At 39.0% G+C, this 18,716-nt stretch overlaps 1 protein-coding gene across 13 annotated transcripts in view; it reads left to right on the top strand.

Moving 5' to 3' along the window:
* The window catches only part of Scml2 (Scm polycomb group protein like 2), a 149,936-nt gene that overhangs the window by 31,118 nt on the left and 100,102 nt on the right, over nucleotides 1-18,716 (top strand). For all 13 annotated transcript variants that reach the window (XM_085684788.2, XM_085684798.2, XM_085684796.2 and 10 more), the window contains one exon: nucleotides 6,552-6,653. In XM_085684788.2, the coding sequence (XP_085540914.2) occupies nucleotides 6,594-6,653 (60 nt within the window). In that variant the 5' untranslated portion in view covers nucleotides 6,552-6,593. The remainder of the gene's footprint in view (nucleotides 1-6,551; nucleotides 6,654-18,716) is intronic.

Raw genomic sequence — 18,716 nt, 5'->3', positions numbered from 1 at the left:
GCTTTATAACTTACAGAAATCTGTGTGGTTGATTTTCTCTGGGGCCTGCCGGCTGGGAGAACCAAGCAAGACAGAAAACACAAACAAGCAGGGCCCCCTCATTGTTACAAGGAGAGCAGGAGAATTCTGGGGAGGTGGAAGTTGATTCCTCCCACTCCTGCCCAGATCACTGAAGCAACAGGATGTGAGCTGTCCCACTGGAAAAGGTACAGAGCCACATGGCTAAAATAGATCAGAAAAATGGGTTAATCAAGATGTGAGAGTTAGCCAGTAAGAAGCCTGACCTAATGGGCCAATCAGCTTTTATTTAAAACATGATTGACCGAATACAGACAATTCTCCCGCACCAGACGAGATCTAAATCTCTGGTTTTAAGGCTATACTTTTCAGGTATAAGTAATGTAGCAGAGAATATATATACCTGTTGTAATTGATGATCCTGGGAGGATCATGTGTTAATAGGCTATCTGTTTCCACTTTTAATAATATGTAAAGGATTATTTTCATCTCTGTTTTTATGTCCAGCACTGGATAGTGCTATTATTAATGTACTTCAGTGTATAGATGTCACATAGCCTTTTATTGTGGTATTATCTTGAGAGACCGTCCTCTTTAACTTTTAATCTCTTTTCTTCAGTTTTGGGTTGAATCTGTCTCTCCCCTTCATCCCTTTCTTCTTTCATCCCTCCCTTCTCTTCCTCTTTGTCCTCCTCTGTCTGTCTGTCTCTTTTTCTATGTATGTGAGTTTGTGTATTTTTTGTGCATGTGTGAAAGAATGAGTTTAGTGTTTTCTTTATATGTCTGCATCCCTTGGAATGTAAGTCTTTCTACTTACTGGAATCATATAGATTCCCATGGATAGCTTGCTGGAGCTAGTTTTTTGAATCCACAATATAAGATTCTGATTGAATCTCTTTGCCAGTTATGTATCATGCATCATTTTGCAGATGGTTTCTTGATGGTTTCTTTTCTAGTATACATTTATAGCTTTTCTACCCTTGAGGTTTTTTTTTCTTCTATACATTTACAATTTCTAGCATGCATATCTTAGTTAAGGACCTATTTTTAATATTTAAATTATGAATCTGTGTCTTTTAAAATTACCTAGGCCAAGCTTCAAAATGCTCTGTATCTCAAATATGTGACATCTTCTTTTTGTATTCTTGACAAGATTTATGGTTTTTATACTCTGGCCTGTGCTTCTGTAGTGCTGTGATGTCAGAAGCCTACCACTCTGTTCACTGGGAAATTTTTTCTATGTTTATTTCTTGTTTATTTGTATTTTTTTGGAACAGGATTTCTCTGTGTTACAATTCTTCAAGTATGGAAGTTGATTTGTAATCCAGGCTGGCCTCGAAGTCATAGATATCCCCAAGCCTCTGCCTCCCAAGTGCTGAATTAAAAGGGCCATTTTTGTTTTTCTAAGAGAATGTAACTTAATAACTGACACCTGTGCTGGGCTGTCCTGACCTCATGTCCACCTGCTGCCTCCTCCATAGTAGTTCCATTGTAGGTGTGGGCTGCATGGCCCAGAAGTATTTTTCATGGTGTTTTTCACCCTTATCTCGGGTACGCATGCAGGCCTTCTTCCCATCATGTATTTTTAAAGCTGTTTGTGCTGTTATTCCTCACGTTTGGACCTCATATGTATTATATTTTATTGTTGTTTTCTATATATGATTACAAATGAGATGTTTGCTATGTTTCTGTGAGTAGCTCTGAGCTATGAGATGAGATCTTGACACTTCTGAGGTGTTCTGTTTTTGTCTCCCTGTTGTAGGAACCTAGACCTGTGCTTGTCTTTTTGAGAACAAAACCTGTCCTTTTTTTGTCTTTTATTAGTCTTCCACATCATGGTGACGAATGTCATTTTCTAGGCTTTTGTTGTCTGTAGAAAATGGGTGGAATGATCCCCACTGATGCATATTAAGAATACATGCAGATGCTGAATGAAAAATTAGATTAAGGAGATAGTTCGTTGAAAGAAAATATTATTCCACTCCAAATACCACTCTTGCTGCAGGGGGAACACTGGGTGAAGGTGTACAGACAGTATATTGGGTTCTGTGAACAGATACAGCTCTGGGACTGTAATAGGTATTCCATGGCCCTTGCACTTCCTCTGTGAAGAACTGGATGGATATGTGAATCAGTCTTGTCGATTATTCAAAGATATGAGTTGTACAGGTTAGCAGATCTATCATGTGGTGCATACACATCTAGTATGTGGAGAGCTCATCAGATCAGGCTCAGCTGTGCTAATTTTCCAGCCATCAGCTGTCCACACTGGTCGTGTCTACACTGTGTTTTCATTTCTTTGACAGTCACACTCTCTCTGAGTTGTTCTTCTACTCTCTCGGCGTTTGTTCTGTCTGTGTTTTGTGAATTTGACAGGAATTTGGCTCAGTTGTTTTAGCCCTTTCTCATTTCCTAGACTGTTTGGTCAAGCAAGTTATGTCATAAGGAATGATGTTAGTGATACCCGCTTACCTACCTCTATTTTGATGCCTTGTTCTGCAAACATCTTTACTTTTTCCTCATTTATCACCGGAGGTAAATGTTTTTCTGTTTTTCTGTCTTCTGTTTTTCTGTCTTCTATGTATCAGCCTATGAGTTCTTGGCAGGTAAATGGTATTGCCAGGGTTTTCTTGTTTTGTAGGAGGCTGCTTGTTTATTTCTGGCTGTACAGTCCTGAAATAATCACAAAAATTGTATTAATTAAACCACTGCTTGGTCTATTAACTCTAGCTTCTTTTCGGCTAACTCTTGCATGTTAATTTGACTCATTTCTATTAATCTGTATATTACCACGTGGCTGTGGCTCCCTATGTAAATTTCCAACATATCTCTCTGGTGGGGCTACATGGCTTCTGTCTGACTCTGCCTTCTTTCTCCCAGCATTTAGTTTTATTTTCCCTACGTAGCCCTATTCTGCTAAACCACTGGCTGAAACAGCTTTTTTATTCCTTAACCAATAAAAGCAACATACATACAGAAAGATTTCTGACACCATTTCCCCTTTTCTGTTTAAATAAAAAGGAAGGCAAATAATAAAATTACATATAACAAAACAGACATCAAGTCTACTTTATCTTTTATCATCACTAAGGAAAACTATAACTATTTTTCAACTCCATCAAATACTCCATAAGGATATAAACAGGAAGTACGTTTTAAGCAACTTTCAAACCTCTAGAATTGACAGAGTTATCTTGCTGCCTGGACCTTCACCCAAGGTTCTTCTGTAATGTTAAACACATACATCTTCAGCCCACAGGCCCATTGTATCTGGCAGACTTTTCTACGAGGCAGGAAATTTCAAAGACAGTTCTACCTATATTGACAGTTTGTCAGTAACTTTCTTGTGTCCTGCAGAAATGTCTGGCAGTGTATTTTATGAAGCAGGAACCCCAAAGGATGGTCTCACCTTTAGGAAAGGTCAACAGTCATTTCTTAGTGGGTCTTTCATGTCCAGTTCACATAGCATACCATCAAGCAGTCCACGCAAGAGCAGTTTCTTGCCCAAATGACTAACAAACTCCATGAAGATCCTCTTTGATGCCCATCATCCTCTTGAAGTAGATTGGTGCTGCCCGGAGCAGATGTGCTTCACTGACATGAAAAGTCTTAAGTTCTTAAAGCATTTTAAATGCCATACTCTAAAGTCTTTGAAAGATCTGAAGAATACTTATCTAACTGAAATAAATCTGTATATCTAGAAAACTTAACTAACATGACTAAAAGCTTGAATATTACAGATGATTATCTAGTAACCTATATTTTTAATTATACATTACATTTTTAATTGAGCTGGACAAACACAATACCTTAATCAAGATCAGAAATACGTATACAGAGTAGAACAAAATTGACCTTACATTTGTATCAATAAAGCAAGTTCCATACCAATGCAAATATCTACAGCATATCCCCCTTTAAATGTAAACAAACATTTATAAACAATATTTGGGTATACGAGCACATTTCTCTCCAAACTGTATCCTGCTTTTTGTTGAGGGAAGTAATTTTTGGGGGGTGTTTATGGTGACCTTTCGGGGTTATTGGTACTTCAACCTGGAAGAATTCCACAGGTTCTCATCTTCTGTGGAAACAAAAGAAGATCCTCTTTTCTAAAGCCACATATTCTTAGACTCAAATTTTGAAGTCAAGAAACCTTTAAAACATATGTGTTGTTTTTGCTTAGCATTCTTCAGAATCAAATTTCTCTCTGCAGTCAAAAATTTAGAAAACACAATAATACACATAATCCAGACCCTCTCTGTATATTTCATCTTTACATGGCTTATTTTTCTTACTCTATTACTTTTTCTACATGTTTCATATTTATTTTTATTTTCTTTACTCCTTTAATCTATGACTGTCTGCAATGTCTCTTTAAAGACTTTGTTTTATTTTAAAAAAAAACATTTACTTCTTTTTGTAACTCTCTATACTCGTTCTTCTCTCTCTGAAGCCTACATACATTTATCCATGACTGTGACCCATTTAGAGGTCTTTTCCATCTGAATTTGTCTTTATTGCATATCTGCTGTTCCTTTCTGACCAGAACCACTTTTTAAAATGTTAAATGTCTTGACTAGTACTAAGGCTTCTTTGCCTTTTGGCTCTTCCCAGTCCAACATGGCAGAGACATGTTTGCTATTTCTGAGAGCCACACACATTGCTTCAGTTCTAGGTATGCCTGGGGTCTAAGTTGTGTCGTTAAGCAGATTGTAACCCACTGCTTACAAACCACATTCAGGTGTTCAGCCTCCTGAATTAGGCAGAGTTAGTGCTGGCAGCATGACCCAGGAAGCTGCCATTTTGAAACTGCATGTTTGTTCCTGGCTGCTCATCCCCAAAGTAACCACACAGAAACTGTATTAATTAACTCAGTGCTTGGTCTATTAATTCTAGTCTCTTATCACCTAGATAATACATGTTAATTTAACCCATTTCTGTTAATCTGTTTATTGCCATGTGGCTGTGGCTGACTGGGTAAAGTTCCAACATCTGTCTCTGGCAGGGCTACTTGGCTTTTCTCTTTCTCTGCTTTCTTTCTCCTTGCATTCAGTTTAGTTTTCCCCACCTAGCTCTAGTCTGCTAAGCCACTACCCAAAACAGCTTCTTTATTCATTAATCAATAAAAGCAACACACATACAGAAGGACCTCCCAAACCATCTTTGTATGCTTTTCTTTTGAAACTTGTCACTGTTCCCCATGTCTTATGATTGGCTAGGTTTGTAAATGAATAAACCATGTAATCAGGAGTTTCCCTCTTGAAAATATAGGCTCATATCCTCATTATTATAGTGAATTAACTCATATTTCCAAGAAAACCAGAGCTTAAGGATTTGAGGTTACCATGCAAACATGGAGGATTTTGCAGAACTCTGTGAAAATGATCATGTAATCAGGGGAATGTGTAGTTCAGCTGATTGAATGTTGAATACGGAGTGCCTCTAGAGTGCGGGTCCCTTCCTAGATACTTGTGTAACTTGAAGACTATGTCCCTTCATTTGTCCTTGAGAGCAGGCCTCTTTGGTTTTGCCAGGTTAGGCTTTACACTGCTGAACTAAAGCCATCTTCCTCCTCCACTATTCCATGTTTCTGGGTTACAGGGTCCTTTGACATTCCCGCATGTAAGGTTTTCTTTTAATTTATATGGAATGTAGTAAAAAGAGCTACAATTGTATTTCAAAGTCTCAGGTTATGTTTTCAGTGCCATTTTGTTTTACACCTGTGTCAAATTCTACTCCAAAGAGGTTGTTGAGAGTGTGGTCATTTATAGCTGCTATTTAATGCCTTTTCTGGGTACTTTAAATCTATATATGGATGCAAATAGGCATGTATGTAGGCACATATGTATGTGTGTGTGTGTGTAGGTATGTGTTTTTGTACACACACACATGCACCACCTATGCACTGATTTCTCAGTGCTTACAAGATATCCAAAGTTGTTGTTCTTCTGACCCTAGTCTCTTTTTCCTTTGTCCCTTGAACTCCAGAATTTCAGGCCCAACAATTCTTTATAAATATTTCTATTGTATTAGTTTCTTTTATCATTTTTCAGACCCTGTTGTTGCACTTGAGTTGTCTGCAGCTTTCTCTGAGACACAGATGTGCAGAGATGGAACTTAATTCCTGTTCTAAACCCAGGCACAATTTTGAGAAGACCAGCAGGGGCCTAGAGTTAGGCCCTAACAGGGGCACCTTGGTCCTAGAACACAGGTCTTCCCATACTGAGAGACCATTATTATCATTCCTGTGGCCTCTGTGCACTCAGCTTGGGTCTCACTTGCAATGCTTTGCTTTACCTTTGTGCATCATTACTTAATCAACTTTCTGCTGACTTCATCTCCTTGTAATAGATTTTTGCTGACACTATCCCATTTTTCCTTTCAGGAAAATTGTGAATAGCATGTAGAAATGCCTAGTATTCTTGCATGTACCAGCAGTCAGCTTGTATAAGCACGCCTGATCCCAAACTTTACTATCTTCTCTAACTTCTCATCCTTTGGTCATCTCTCTCTCTCTCTCTCTCTCTCAGGAACCTGTCAGTAGAAAACAACCTGCCATTGTAGGACAACTGATGCCTCAGTATGGGCCCCAGACTACAGGAGGAGGAGGAGGAGTCACAGGAACAGGAGGAGTAAGTATGGCTATAACATAGAGAAAAGTAAGAGAAGCCAGGCTGAGGACTGCCTGAAGGAAGAGGCAGAAGGGTTGGGAGTACAATTACATAGGACAGCGGGATTCTATAGAGCTCTTTCTCGTCCCTCAGGTGCTTCTGATGCTTTTGTATTCTAGTTTTTTGGGGTGTATTGCTAAAGCACTTAGAAAGAGTATTTACTTTCAATCAAGAAGTCTGCCTTTTGTTCCTGAAAAATTTTCAATAAATTTAAGACATGAGAACATATAGTTGAGAGTTTCAAGACAACATATTTCGAACAGTGTCTAAACAGGGAAAGAAGGGACTGAGGATAAGGAAATAGCTTAAGGTCTTGAATTAGTTTTTCTTTGTGATGCCTCAGAGGACCTTAAGGACATTGAATCATTAAAATTAAAAAAATACATACATGTGTATATATACTTATAAACATATTATATACTTATAAACATATAATATTTATGAAATCACCTAAAATGATTCTTACCTGTATAGTATATACCTTGATTTGGACAAGAAAGTAAGTTATTTCTGTATACATCGGAACCTCAGGGAAAGTCCCAGACAGGCCTAGATCTTAACAACCTCCAACCTAGTCCAGGGTATTGAGAATGTTACCATGAACAAAATTTCAATTCCTCCCCATCTTATGTGTTTTATATTTGAAATATATTCTTGGCAGTGGCCTCAGTCAGCTCTGTGACTGTTCTGTCACTGGGTGGGTTTGGAAGTAGTCAGTTGCCATGTGCTCTCCTCAGACTGTCAGACAGCTGGTTGGAGCACAGGCCTGAGTCTCCTGCACCAGGTCATAGCCATTCCTCCTTTCAGTAGTGGCGTCTTTGATGAAATGAAAGAATACTGTTTCAGATATTAGAATTCTTACACATTTAGTGATGTTAGCCTGTCTGTACAAAATCATCCTTATTTGGTCTCTTATCTGTAATTTATTCGAGTTGAAAAACAGGCTTATAATGATACCATCCCGAGAATGCATGTCTACTTAGATTATGAAAACCCTTTTGTGAGTATTTGTGATAACTTGTAGTGTTTTGTCATTTTGTCTGCTGCTGCTTTGAGAGTAGGCACCTGACCATAAAAATCATATGTGATAGTTTCTGAGAGCTGTGTTTACAAGTGACTGTCTCTTGTATAGCATAAGGTTAAAACTTATTCTAAAGTGAGGTTCAATTTCTCCCAGAATAGAACATTTATAAAATATTCGATTGGTTTGTATTCTCATCAACTCTTTTTTAAATTGATTTTTATTGATCTCTACATTTTTCTCTGCTCCCCTCCCTGCCTCTCTCCTGCCCTTCAACCCTCCCCCTTGGTTCCCATGCTCCCAAGAATGGACGGAGCTAGAAAACGTCTTTTTGAGTGAGGTAACTCAGACACAGAAAGACAGGTATCATATGTACTCACTCAGATGTTTTTTTAAAAAAAAATAAAGCAAAGAAAACCAGTTCACAAATCACAATCCCAGAGAAATTAGACAGTAAGGACCCTAAGAGAGACATACATAGATCTAATCTACATGGGAAGTAGAAAAAGAGAAGATCATCAACTCTTAATACTGTCTGACTTTTAGTGTTTGTCTTTAGTGATTTTTTTTTAAATCTCTGATTCTTTGACAGTGTCCTACTGTGTGTATCATCAGTTTATGTCATTTTCACTGCTTTATATGCTTTCTGATCCCCCTTGTCCCAGTGATACCTCTTGTATGTCCTTCACTCATTTTTCATTCAGTGGTTCATTTGTTCATTGGTCCTCTCTGTCCAGACTCAGGAATTTCCCTTTTACCTACTGATGCCTGCCTCCCATGAGCTTGTCCCTTTTCTTCCTTTGCTCATCTACATTTCCTTCTCTGCCGTTCTTCTTCCACACCCCTTTCCATCCGTTCTTGTTGCCTATTTCCTTGTCTTGCACCTGTCTTTTGACCTGTGTATCTTCACCTTCTGCTTTTTCTTTTAAGTCTTTCCTGTTCCCTCATTCCTTCCCTATATCATCTGCCCTTTCTTCCTTTGTCCTTTAATCATTACATCTTTTCCCCATTTCCTACTGCCTTTCTCTATTTGGAGCACCGTTCCATTGGTGACTTCCCCCTTTTCCTCTTTTCCCATTTTCTACTGTATTTCTCTCCTCCCATTTTAAATATTTCCATTTCAAGGCAGGAGAACCTTCCCCAAATTTTCCCCCTTCTAAACTTTTTCCTTTTGCTTTTTCTCTTTCTTTCCTTTCCTTTCCTTTCCTTTCCTTTCCTTTCCTTTCCTTTCCTTTCCTTTCCTTTCCTTTACAGCCACCATCAAATTTCCTTTATAATTTATTTTGGTGTTTATTATTAATATCATCATCATCATCATCATTTTATTACTTTTATTTGCTTTCTCACCCATTTCCTCTCTGTACCCCATTTGCAATGTACCTATTTCTATACTTCCTGGCTCTTTGCAAATACTTCATTTTTTCCCCTTCCTGCTGCCCTTCCCAGTCCTTTCCCCATGGTAAAGTTTTGTTCCTGTCGCCTTTGTAAGTAGGGTGGACATACTTCCTAAAATAAGAAAAACCATGGAAAGGATATGGAAATTCCTTTAGCTTCAGTCTCTGTTAAAAGGTCCTCCTATGCTTTTTACCTAACCTGCCATTATAAATACTATGTAAGTTCTTGTAGTTTCCCTGCTACCCCACAGTCAGGTGGTTATTGGGGCTCAATTCCAATTCCTCCATTTCCCCCTACTTAGTAATCAGGAGGGGGCCAGCTCTTCTGCAGCACAGGCTGTGGGCTTGGGCAACAGGCTCTGTGTTCGGCCCTGCCAGGACAGGGGCGATGTAGAATGTTGCTCACTTCTGGTTCCCAGAATGCCCTGGTGTCTGTTAGGCAGTTTGGGCCATTGTGTGGGCTGTTGCCCTGAGCCCCTCAGGCCCTTTGGGGTTTCTAGGCCAGCTTGTGAACTCTCTCAGAGTTGTGGGCCCTCTCCATGGATGCCAAGTGCTGATTTTGGCCTAGTGGAGCTCTCTACTCACCATGGCAGTAAGTAGAATGTTTGTTGAGATTCGTCCATGCCAACAACTCCCTTTCTCCTGAGGAGTCTCACTTTAACGTTTCCTGCTGAGGGTTTTCTGGAACCCTAGGGGCCAGACTCGGTGGCATGCTTTCCCAAGTCGATTTTTAGTACATGTTTGAGTTGTTTATAACCATTCTTTCCATTCTCAGTAGGTTTTAAATGCTATTGCTGAGCGTTGGGGTGTCTCGGGAGCATTTTTGTTTGTTTGTTTGGTTGGTTGGTTGTTTTTTTCCCCTATCCAATCTCCTTTCCCTCTTTCTTACTTCCCAACAACTTTATCAGGCCTTTCATCCCTCCCCTCCACTATACCAGTCTCTGTTCCTCCTTTCCAGGCCTCCTCCTCTCCTCATATGTCATTATTGCCTTCCCCTCCTAGTTTGTCTCTAATTTGCTTTCTCCCTCCCCAACCCCCCCTCTCTCTCACTATCCCCTCTCCCTGTGTGCCCTCCTCCCATGCTCTCCTCTGCTTTCCCCTCACCATTCCTAAGTTTTTCATCCCACTAGTTTTTAGGACCCTTCTTCCTTGTTCCTTCTTTTCTTTCTTTTCTCTGTCCCACCCTAACCTCCATTGTAATTCCCTCACCCCTTCCAATGTTCCCATCCCTGCTCTCCTTTCCAAAAGCATCATCACCAGTTTTCCCTTCACAGGTTCCTTTCCCTGCTCCCATTACCTTGCTTCTTCCTATTCATACCCCACCTCTTCTCTTTCCCTTCCTCTTTCTTGTCACCAGTTCTCCAGTCCTTTTGTCTACCTTTCCCTTTTCTAAACTCTTTCTCCTTTCCAATGCTTTAAACTTTCTTTTCCTCCCCAGCCCTTTCTACCTTTCCTAACCTATCTTGTATTAATGTCTTTTCCAGCACATTGTCTTTTCTAATCCTTTATCCTGTATTCTGTTTAGTATGCTTTTCCCTGTTCCTATTGCTGTCTCTCTCCTCAACCCCTGTTCTCTAGGTTCCTCCTCCAATGTCTGAGTTCTCTGCTTTCCCAAGTTTCTTCCCCATCCTACAGTTTTCCTTCTTCTGTTTCATGTCTCCTTTCCAACCCCCTTCTCCCCTTCCAGTCCTTTTACAGCTCCTTTTACTCTTTCCTTTTGTTTTCTCATCTCTGCTTTTCTCCACATTTCCCCATCCTTAGGTATCTGTATTTCAGGGTACTTTTGGGGTAGAAGTAGTGTAGCAGAAAGAATATACCTGTTGCAATGGATGATCCTCAGAGAATCGGGTGTTAATTGTGTGTTTTCACTTTTAACAATATGTAAGGTATTATTTTAATCTCTGTTCTTATGTCCAACACTGTGGATTGTACCAGTATTAATGTGCTTGTTTCTGTGTATAGATGTCACATAGCCTTTGACTGTGGTATTATCTTGAGGGGGGGGTCCTCATTTAGGATGAATCTTTTGTGTTAGTTTTGGATTGAATCATTCTCTCCCATCCCTCCCTAGTGCCCTGCCTACTTCCCTCCCTCTTTTCCTCCCCCTGTTTTTCCCCACTCTGTGTCAATTTCTGTCTGTCTGTCTGTCTCCCTCTCTGTCTCTCTCTCTCTCTCTTTCTCTCTCTCTCTCTCTCTCTCTCTCTCTCTCTCTCTCTCTGTGTGTGTGTGTGTGTGTGTGTGTGTGTGTATGTGTTTTGTATATTCTCTGCTGTTTTCAGTATTTGTGCCTGACCATAAGAGCCACTGGGAATGGTTTTAGAGGTGTGTTTATGAGTAGTATGTATGAGACTGAAGTTGACTCTTGTATTCTATAGCGAAGGCTTACAATATTTTCTAAAGTGAGCCTAGGCCTTTTTCTTAAGAATAATATGTAAGGGTTTCTGTTATTCTATATTCCTATCATCACTTAATATTGTCAGGCTTTTATGTTTTGCCAAGTTATTTGCTGTATATAATGTGTTGTTTATGATATCTTCTGTACTTTATAATTGCGTGCGTGTACTCCAAGAAGTTTTATCATTTTTAGTTTACCTACAACTTTTCTCAGTGTCTTCTTCCTGCTGAAACCTTTCTTCACCCAAAATACCTTTTCTGCCTCTAAACGTTTCTCTTTTGTGTGTGTATTTCCCAGTGTAAAAAGAATCTTACCTGCGAAAGATTTGCAAATCACCAATTTGTGGGCATAATCCTGGGTATTTAGCTGGCTGTTCGACAAAAGGTGGTTCTTTGAATTCCCATCCTCAGCTGTAATGTTGAACTTTAATTTCTCTGCATACAGCCTGACTTAAATACCCTTGATAAGAATGATTCTCCTTTGGGGGAATTGGCTCTCACTCTTTTACTTAGAAAAAAAAAGCTTTATTAGGAAATTCAATAGAAAAAGAATGGTGAAGGAGGCACTTGCTTTGATAGCCAGTTCTGACTGACTTTGAATTTTGTGCTTAAGGAATCCTTTCTCATTGGCTTTCTAAGGATCTGGAAGTGTATGTCAGGGTCAGTGAGGCCCACTCTCAGTTTTTGTTTTCTGTTATCATGGAAAAGATTAAGATCTTCAATTTATTTTTCTGAGTTTTTTTTAAATACTTTTAGTCAATGTAATTACATGATTTCCCTCTTCTTTTTTCCTTCCAGACCTTACCATATATTTCTCCATGCTGTCTTTCCAAGTCATGACTTACTTTTCATTAATTATTTTTACATATATATATATACATATATATATATTCATTTATTTTTAAATCTCATAGACTTTGTTATTTTGTTTGGCACCATTTTTTAAACCTCATTGTGAAAGTCTTTTGTTTTTTATCATTATGTTGTGTGTCTGTGCTTTTGTGTGTCATAGAATGTATGTTGAAGTCAGAGCACAAATTTTTGGAGTCAGTTTTTACCTTGAAGCAACATCTCCCTTGTGTTTGTAGCTGCGCTGCATAGTTCATGCTAGCTGTCTGGGGAGTTTCTAGGCACTTCTACTATCTTCACCTCCCATATCCCCATAGGATTACTGAGATTACAGGTATGAGCCCCAGCATCTAGCTTTTTATGGGTTCTGGGACTCAAACTCTGGTTGTTAGGTAGGTAAAAATTTTCCTTGCTTATGTCCCCTCTGAATAAAAGTCTCAAACCCAGAAGACATTTTTTCCAATTGTTATCTTTTGTAGCAGTTTTTCTATGCCTGTCCATAAGGATCCTGGAAATTACAAAAACAAAAAAACAATTCTAAGTATTATAGCAATATGACACCTAGTTAACATGTTTGTTAAAGCATAGATCTATAGCCAATTATCTTCTTTAAAAGACCAAACTAGGTATATCTGTTGTTTATATCTGAAGACTGAATGATATAGATTAGTTGAGTTTGTTTTTATTTTTGTTTGTTTTGTTTTGTGCTTGTTTGCTTTAGTTTTGTTTTGTTGTTCGTTAGGGTCTTGCCACACAGGTCAGTCTTATCTCAAACTTTCAATCTTTCTGCCTCCTTCTCCTGAGCATGCATTGCTTCAACTCCTGGCATGAGCAATTGTTCATATCTCTATACATATGTTTTATGAATCTCTTCAATTTTATGCCAAATTTTCTTCATGTGTGTGTTTTGTTTTTATTATGGTTTTTTTGCCTGGAGTCATTGTGCATTCCTTTAATCCTAATACTCATAAAGTACAGGCAGGCTGATTTCTATGAATTCATGGCCAGGTGTGGTCTACATATTGAGTTCACAGCTAGCAAGGGCTACACAGTGAAATCCTGTCTCAAAAAAAATTCTGAGTTTAATATACTATGACATTTTGTTACACTGTACTGTTCAAAGAGTGCATCTTACTCTTGTAAGGTACCCAGGTTCAGTTCTCACTACCAATATGGCAGTTGCATTTATAGTTACCATTGTAACTCTAATCCCTGGGGATCTGACACTCACTTCTAGCCTCCTTGCACATAGCAAACAAGTGATGTACAGATACCCATCAAACAAAACATACACATAACATTTTCAACAGTGTAAATTTTTTAACCTAATTACAAATTAGGTTTCTAGTTGATTTGAAGCCAAGGTAGATCTTGAAGTTGAAATACTTTTTCCTCAAAGTCTTAAATAGCCGAAACTACAGCACCTATTTTGTTTTCTGGTTCTGAATGCATGCATGTAAATTTTTATTATTTACTATTAATATTGATACTTCCATTTTTATTCACTCTTTGCATCTCATTTATAGGATTGTGATTTCTTCATAAATAAGTAGTCTTTTGTCATGGAAGTTCATATATATATAGCTGTTAAAATTGTGTGTTTTATTGTGGTTTTACGATTGATTGTTTGTTAACAAATAATATAATTTGGAAAAGATATGTGGGGATCTAAAAAAATATGAAACCTCATTTTCATTATGAAACGACTAATGATTTTTCTCTGAGGACCAAGACTCAAAATATAGATGAAACCATTTAGAGTAATATATGGTATGCACTCAAAAGTTTATAAAATGTTCAGTAAAAACTAGGTTAATACATTGGCTTATGAAATAAGGTATCAGGATCCTTTCCGCCACATTTCTGAGAACCCTTTATAGCTTACCATAGCAATACCATAACATGTTTGAATGTTATTTCTCTTATTTGTTTCTTTGAAGTTGTCGGGGACCAGACTCGACTAAAATACTACTCACCAGGGTAGATCTTAGGCATTTTTCCTAATGCGAGCTCTCTGCCAACGCAAAAATCCCAATCAAGCCAAATAACAACAAGCCAAATTAAAAAAATATCCGAGTTTAATGGGATTCCTCTGTTCTCGGGTGATTCCAAGGGGGATCCAGGAGGACACTAATGCAACTACCAGGGGGAAGGAAAAAAGAGACCACGAGGAAACTTTCCAACAAAGCAGTTTAGATAGACTGAGGGCATGGTCAAGATTTTGGCAGACTCGTCTTGATCCTACTCCAGGGATGGGTCAAGACTCGGTGGGCACAGGGATAGGGCCTCCAAAGCTCCAAAGATGGAGCCAGAGACCGGGGCTTACATTCCAGACTGTTTGTATAAGGGGTAACAGGAAGCTGAGGGGATATTGTGACTAACATTTAGGCTCTCTTAGGAAAAAGGGGCATTGACTCAAGTCTGGCTACTTCCTGCAGGCATAGGGCAACATGGGAAAAGGGAGAGCTAGGTGTTGGTGTTTCCACGCTCAGCGAGAGCTGGAAAGACATTCTGTGTACTATCATCCCAGAGACTTCAGGCATCTGTTCCTTGGGAGAGGTGAGAAGACAGGTGTCAAGTGTTGTGAGTAGGTGCCCACTTGAGCCTGGAGAGATGGTACCATCATGGGTGTCCCAGGAGCTTGGCAGCCGGGGTGGTGGTGAGGATTGCCATGTGAGGTCCTATCCATCAAGGTTCGAGAGACCTAGGGGTTAACTGTTTGAGGAGTACTCTGTCCCCTGGGGAGAGCAGGGCAGGTTTAGGGACATTAGGGTCCACTGGTGTGGGGGCAGAGAGACAACTGTTAGTATGTGAATGGAGAAGGGACTTTAAAAGGGAGAGGTAGGGTAGGTACCCCGCCAGTGGAGGAGTTTGGACTGAGAGGTAATGGTTAAGGAGAAAGGGCCTGCCATAAAGCAGCTCAAAAGGGCTCAGGTCCATAGGGGAACATGGGGTGGTCCTGAGGCGAGTAAGGGCAATGGGAAGAAGGGAGGCCAAAATAACCTGAGTTCAATGGAGAGCTTGGTTAGTTGTTGTTTGATGAATCCATTGGCCCTCTCCACTTTTCCCGAGAATTGTGAATAGTAGGGGGTGTGGAATTTCCAGGAGATGTTGAGAGCTTCTGACATGAGCTTCATGACCCTGGCAGTGAAGGCTGGCCCATTGTCCATCTGCATGGTTTGTGGGACACCAAACCAAGGAATGGTGTGGTCCAGGAGTACCTGAGCCACTACATCTGCTGTTTCTCTGGAGGCTGGAAACGCTTCTATCCATTCAATAAAAGTGTCTACAAGTGTTAAGAGATAGCAGAGTTTTTAATGAGTAGGCATATGAGTGAAATCAACCTGCCAATCTTCACTTGGTTGGTGTCCACAAAGCTGGTATAGAGACTGACATATGTGGAGAGCCTGGGAACATGTCTGGCAAGAGGAGTGAACCTGTAAAATAGAATCTCGGAGATGGGTGGGGTCAAAATGGGACTCTTGAGAAGCGGCACAAAGTTTTGGGGAAGTGGCTAAGAATATCTTGACCCAGTAAAGGTGCTGGGCAAGCAGGTATCACTAAGAAAGAATGAGAGAAAAATTGTCCTGCAAGAATGCAGGGCAGTGGCAAAGTTTTAAGTGGGAGTTTTAAGTTTTAAGAGGAACGGGTCCTATCTACCCCCATAACTGAAAATGGTGAGGGGAACGTAAGGCCCGAGTGAGACGTTAGAACAGAATAGGTAGCTCCCGTGTCCAAAATAAAAGTAATGAACTTACTTGCTACCTGTAGCTTTACCCTAGGCTTGGATAGGGTTATGGGATATACCAAGTCTAGGCAGTGCCAACCCTCTGCAAGACAGAGAAGTTCAAAGGCTGGCACAGTTTCACTTGCCCATGTTGGTGAGGCCAGATCTCTGTTGTGTGGCATAGAGGACAAGCCCGCATGAGGGCATTGTGATTTCTAGTGTCCAGCCTGCTGGCAGATAGAACATAACGTCGGAGGAGGCGTAGTGCAATATTGTGCCCATGACCATTTAGGCCACACTTGAAACAGCTTGCCTGTGAGGTTGACTTAGGCTGGACTCTATCAGGGTAGAGCCCTGTGGTTGGCTTCCCTTGTTCCCCTTCCTGTAACCTTAGGGCAGCTGCTAAATTAATTATATATTATAGGTAATAGTAATTTTGTATAATATTTTTAATAATGTGCATGAAACAGGTTTTCATGTTATGGATTTTTCTTGAAACATTATCATGTTTTCACTGTTTTTGGATACTGGTACATTTTAGATTGTTGGTTTCAAGCTAAAGACATTCAACTTATACTATGCTAGGGTAATAATAGAAACATGAAATTTTAAATTATTTTAAAATTTATTATGAACTGATTTATAATGCAGAACTAGTAAGTGTCTTATGCTTGGATATTAAATATAATATTAGATTTATACTCTTAGACTTTCGTATTTTAATTTTAATGCTACTTACATAATAAAAAGTTTTCATAAGTAAGTTCTTATCCCTGCAATACGTGGTTTTCTTAATTCTTGGGTATCTTGAATCATCCTATGTTGAAGTTCAATAGCCCTACCACTATTGAGATTTCATTTATTTTGTTCATCAGTCCTTAGTCACTGGAATTTGCTGGCCTCACTTCCAAGAGAAGGACTTTTTTTTCTTTAGCTTCAGGGTTATTTCTACATTTTTTTCAGGTTTAAGTATTTTCATATTCTCCTGTTTTTCTGTTTTCTTTGGATATTCACATTCTCAAAGCATATTTTAAGATAGGCATAATTTAATTATCCACTTTTCAGTTTGATGCTGTGGTACAGTTTTGTGGTGTCTTTTTACAAAAATAAGTAAGCACAACCTCTTTGCTCTTCCTTAGTTTCTGTCTGTTTCCTTGTAGTAAACTTTCCAATTTTACTATGCTTGAAAAATACCTGCTATAAGTTGTTTTCGAGGAGTATGGAAAGTTAGATGCATACATTGTGCTCTTACTTGACATTAACCACAAAGCATTTTTTCAGGTAATGCAGTCCCTTGAGAAAAATGAATGCCTAAACCTGATTTTTCTTTAACCCCTGCAGTGGCCTGGACATTATAGGCCTAATGAGGATCAGGCACAGAGACCAGGTGGGAGCAGTAGAAGTATTTCTGGATCTCCTTGTTAAAATTTTAAGTATATTTTAATTAAACTTTCTGTGTTTAGTACCAAGGTTTGAACCTAGAGTCTCCCACATGTTAGGCAAATGCTCTGCCACTTAACTAAATTTCAGCCCAATTAATTTAAATTTAATTTTAAATATCCACATGTTGCTAGTGCTGTTATAGTAGAAGCCACATTTATTACTTGTTTCAAGATACAGGGGTAGGAAAAGTGTACTGTAGAATCATTTTAGGTTCATAAGAGATATAGTTTCTCATTTCTTCAGTGACAAAATCAGCCTGCTCATGTTGTAAAGACCGTATGTGTTCTTTCTGAAAGTCTCAATAGTCACATTGTCTTTATAATGATTTCAAGGAAATAAAAATTTATTTATATTTTTTTCTTGGGGGGTATGCTACTATACACCTGTGAATCTCAGAGGTCCTCAGGCCTGTGCTCAGGCGCCTCTACTAACTGAGTCATTTTGTCAATTCTGGTTCCTAAAAAATATTTCATTTCAATTTATGCAGTTTTTCTTCTAAAATTTGTCTCTCACTTAGAAATTTTCCAAAGTCACCAATGTTTAAGAAAATGAAATAGCATAATTCATTTATTTTTAATGTCTATTATTAAAATATTCACCCTAAAATAATACTGAATATTCAATTTATAAATAGTAAAACATACTTGAGATGGTTGGTCACTTTGTTTACCATGGATTTTAATTATTTAAGGATATTCTCACCAAAACACATTTGTAGTCATTTGTAGAGATCTCCAGAAAACTGCCTCATCCTACACTGCCAAAACATTTTATGAAGCTGTTGTACTTGCCTGTTGTTTGTGGAAACTGTGCTAGCAAATGCTAGATGACAAGAACCTGATTGTTCCTGACACTAAACCTTTAATTTGTTATACATTGAAATTTTGCAGACTTCAGCTTGGTGTATTTTTCTTTACCTTTATTATCTGGTACTGCATAATAAAGAAGGTTTCCCACTGTGAGTTTATTCAAAGCATCCCACGAAGTTTCAGATGTAGTGAGGGGCTGCTGGCAGGCCTGCTTTTCATCCCGCCCGGCTCCTGCATGGCTAGCTTAGTCCCAGAAATAACAACACACAAATTGTATTCATTTAAGCACTGCCTGGCCCATTATCTCTAGAGAGTTAGTTACTGACTAACTCTCATATCTTGATATTAACCCATTTCTAATAATCTGTAGCACCACGAGGTGGTGGC

Source organism: Myodes glareolus, chromosome X, assembly GCF_982192425.1.
Source record: "Myodes glareolus chromosome X, mMyoGla1.1, whole genome shotgun sequence".
NCBI lineage: Eukaryota > Metazoa > Chordata > Mammalia > Rodentia > Cricetidae > Myodes > Myodes glareolus.
This window is presented reverse-complemented; position numbering and strand designations above follow the sequence as displayed.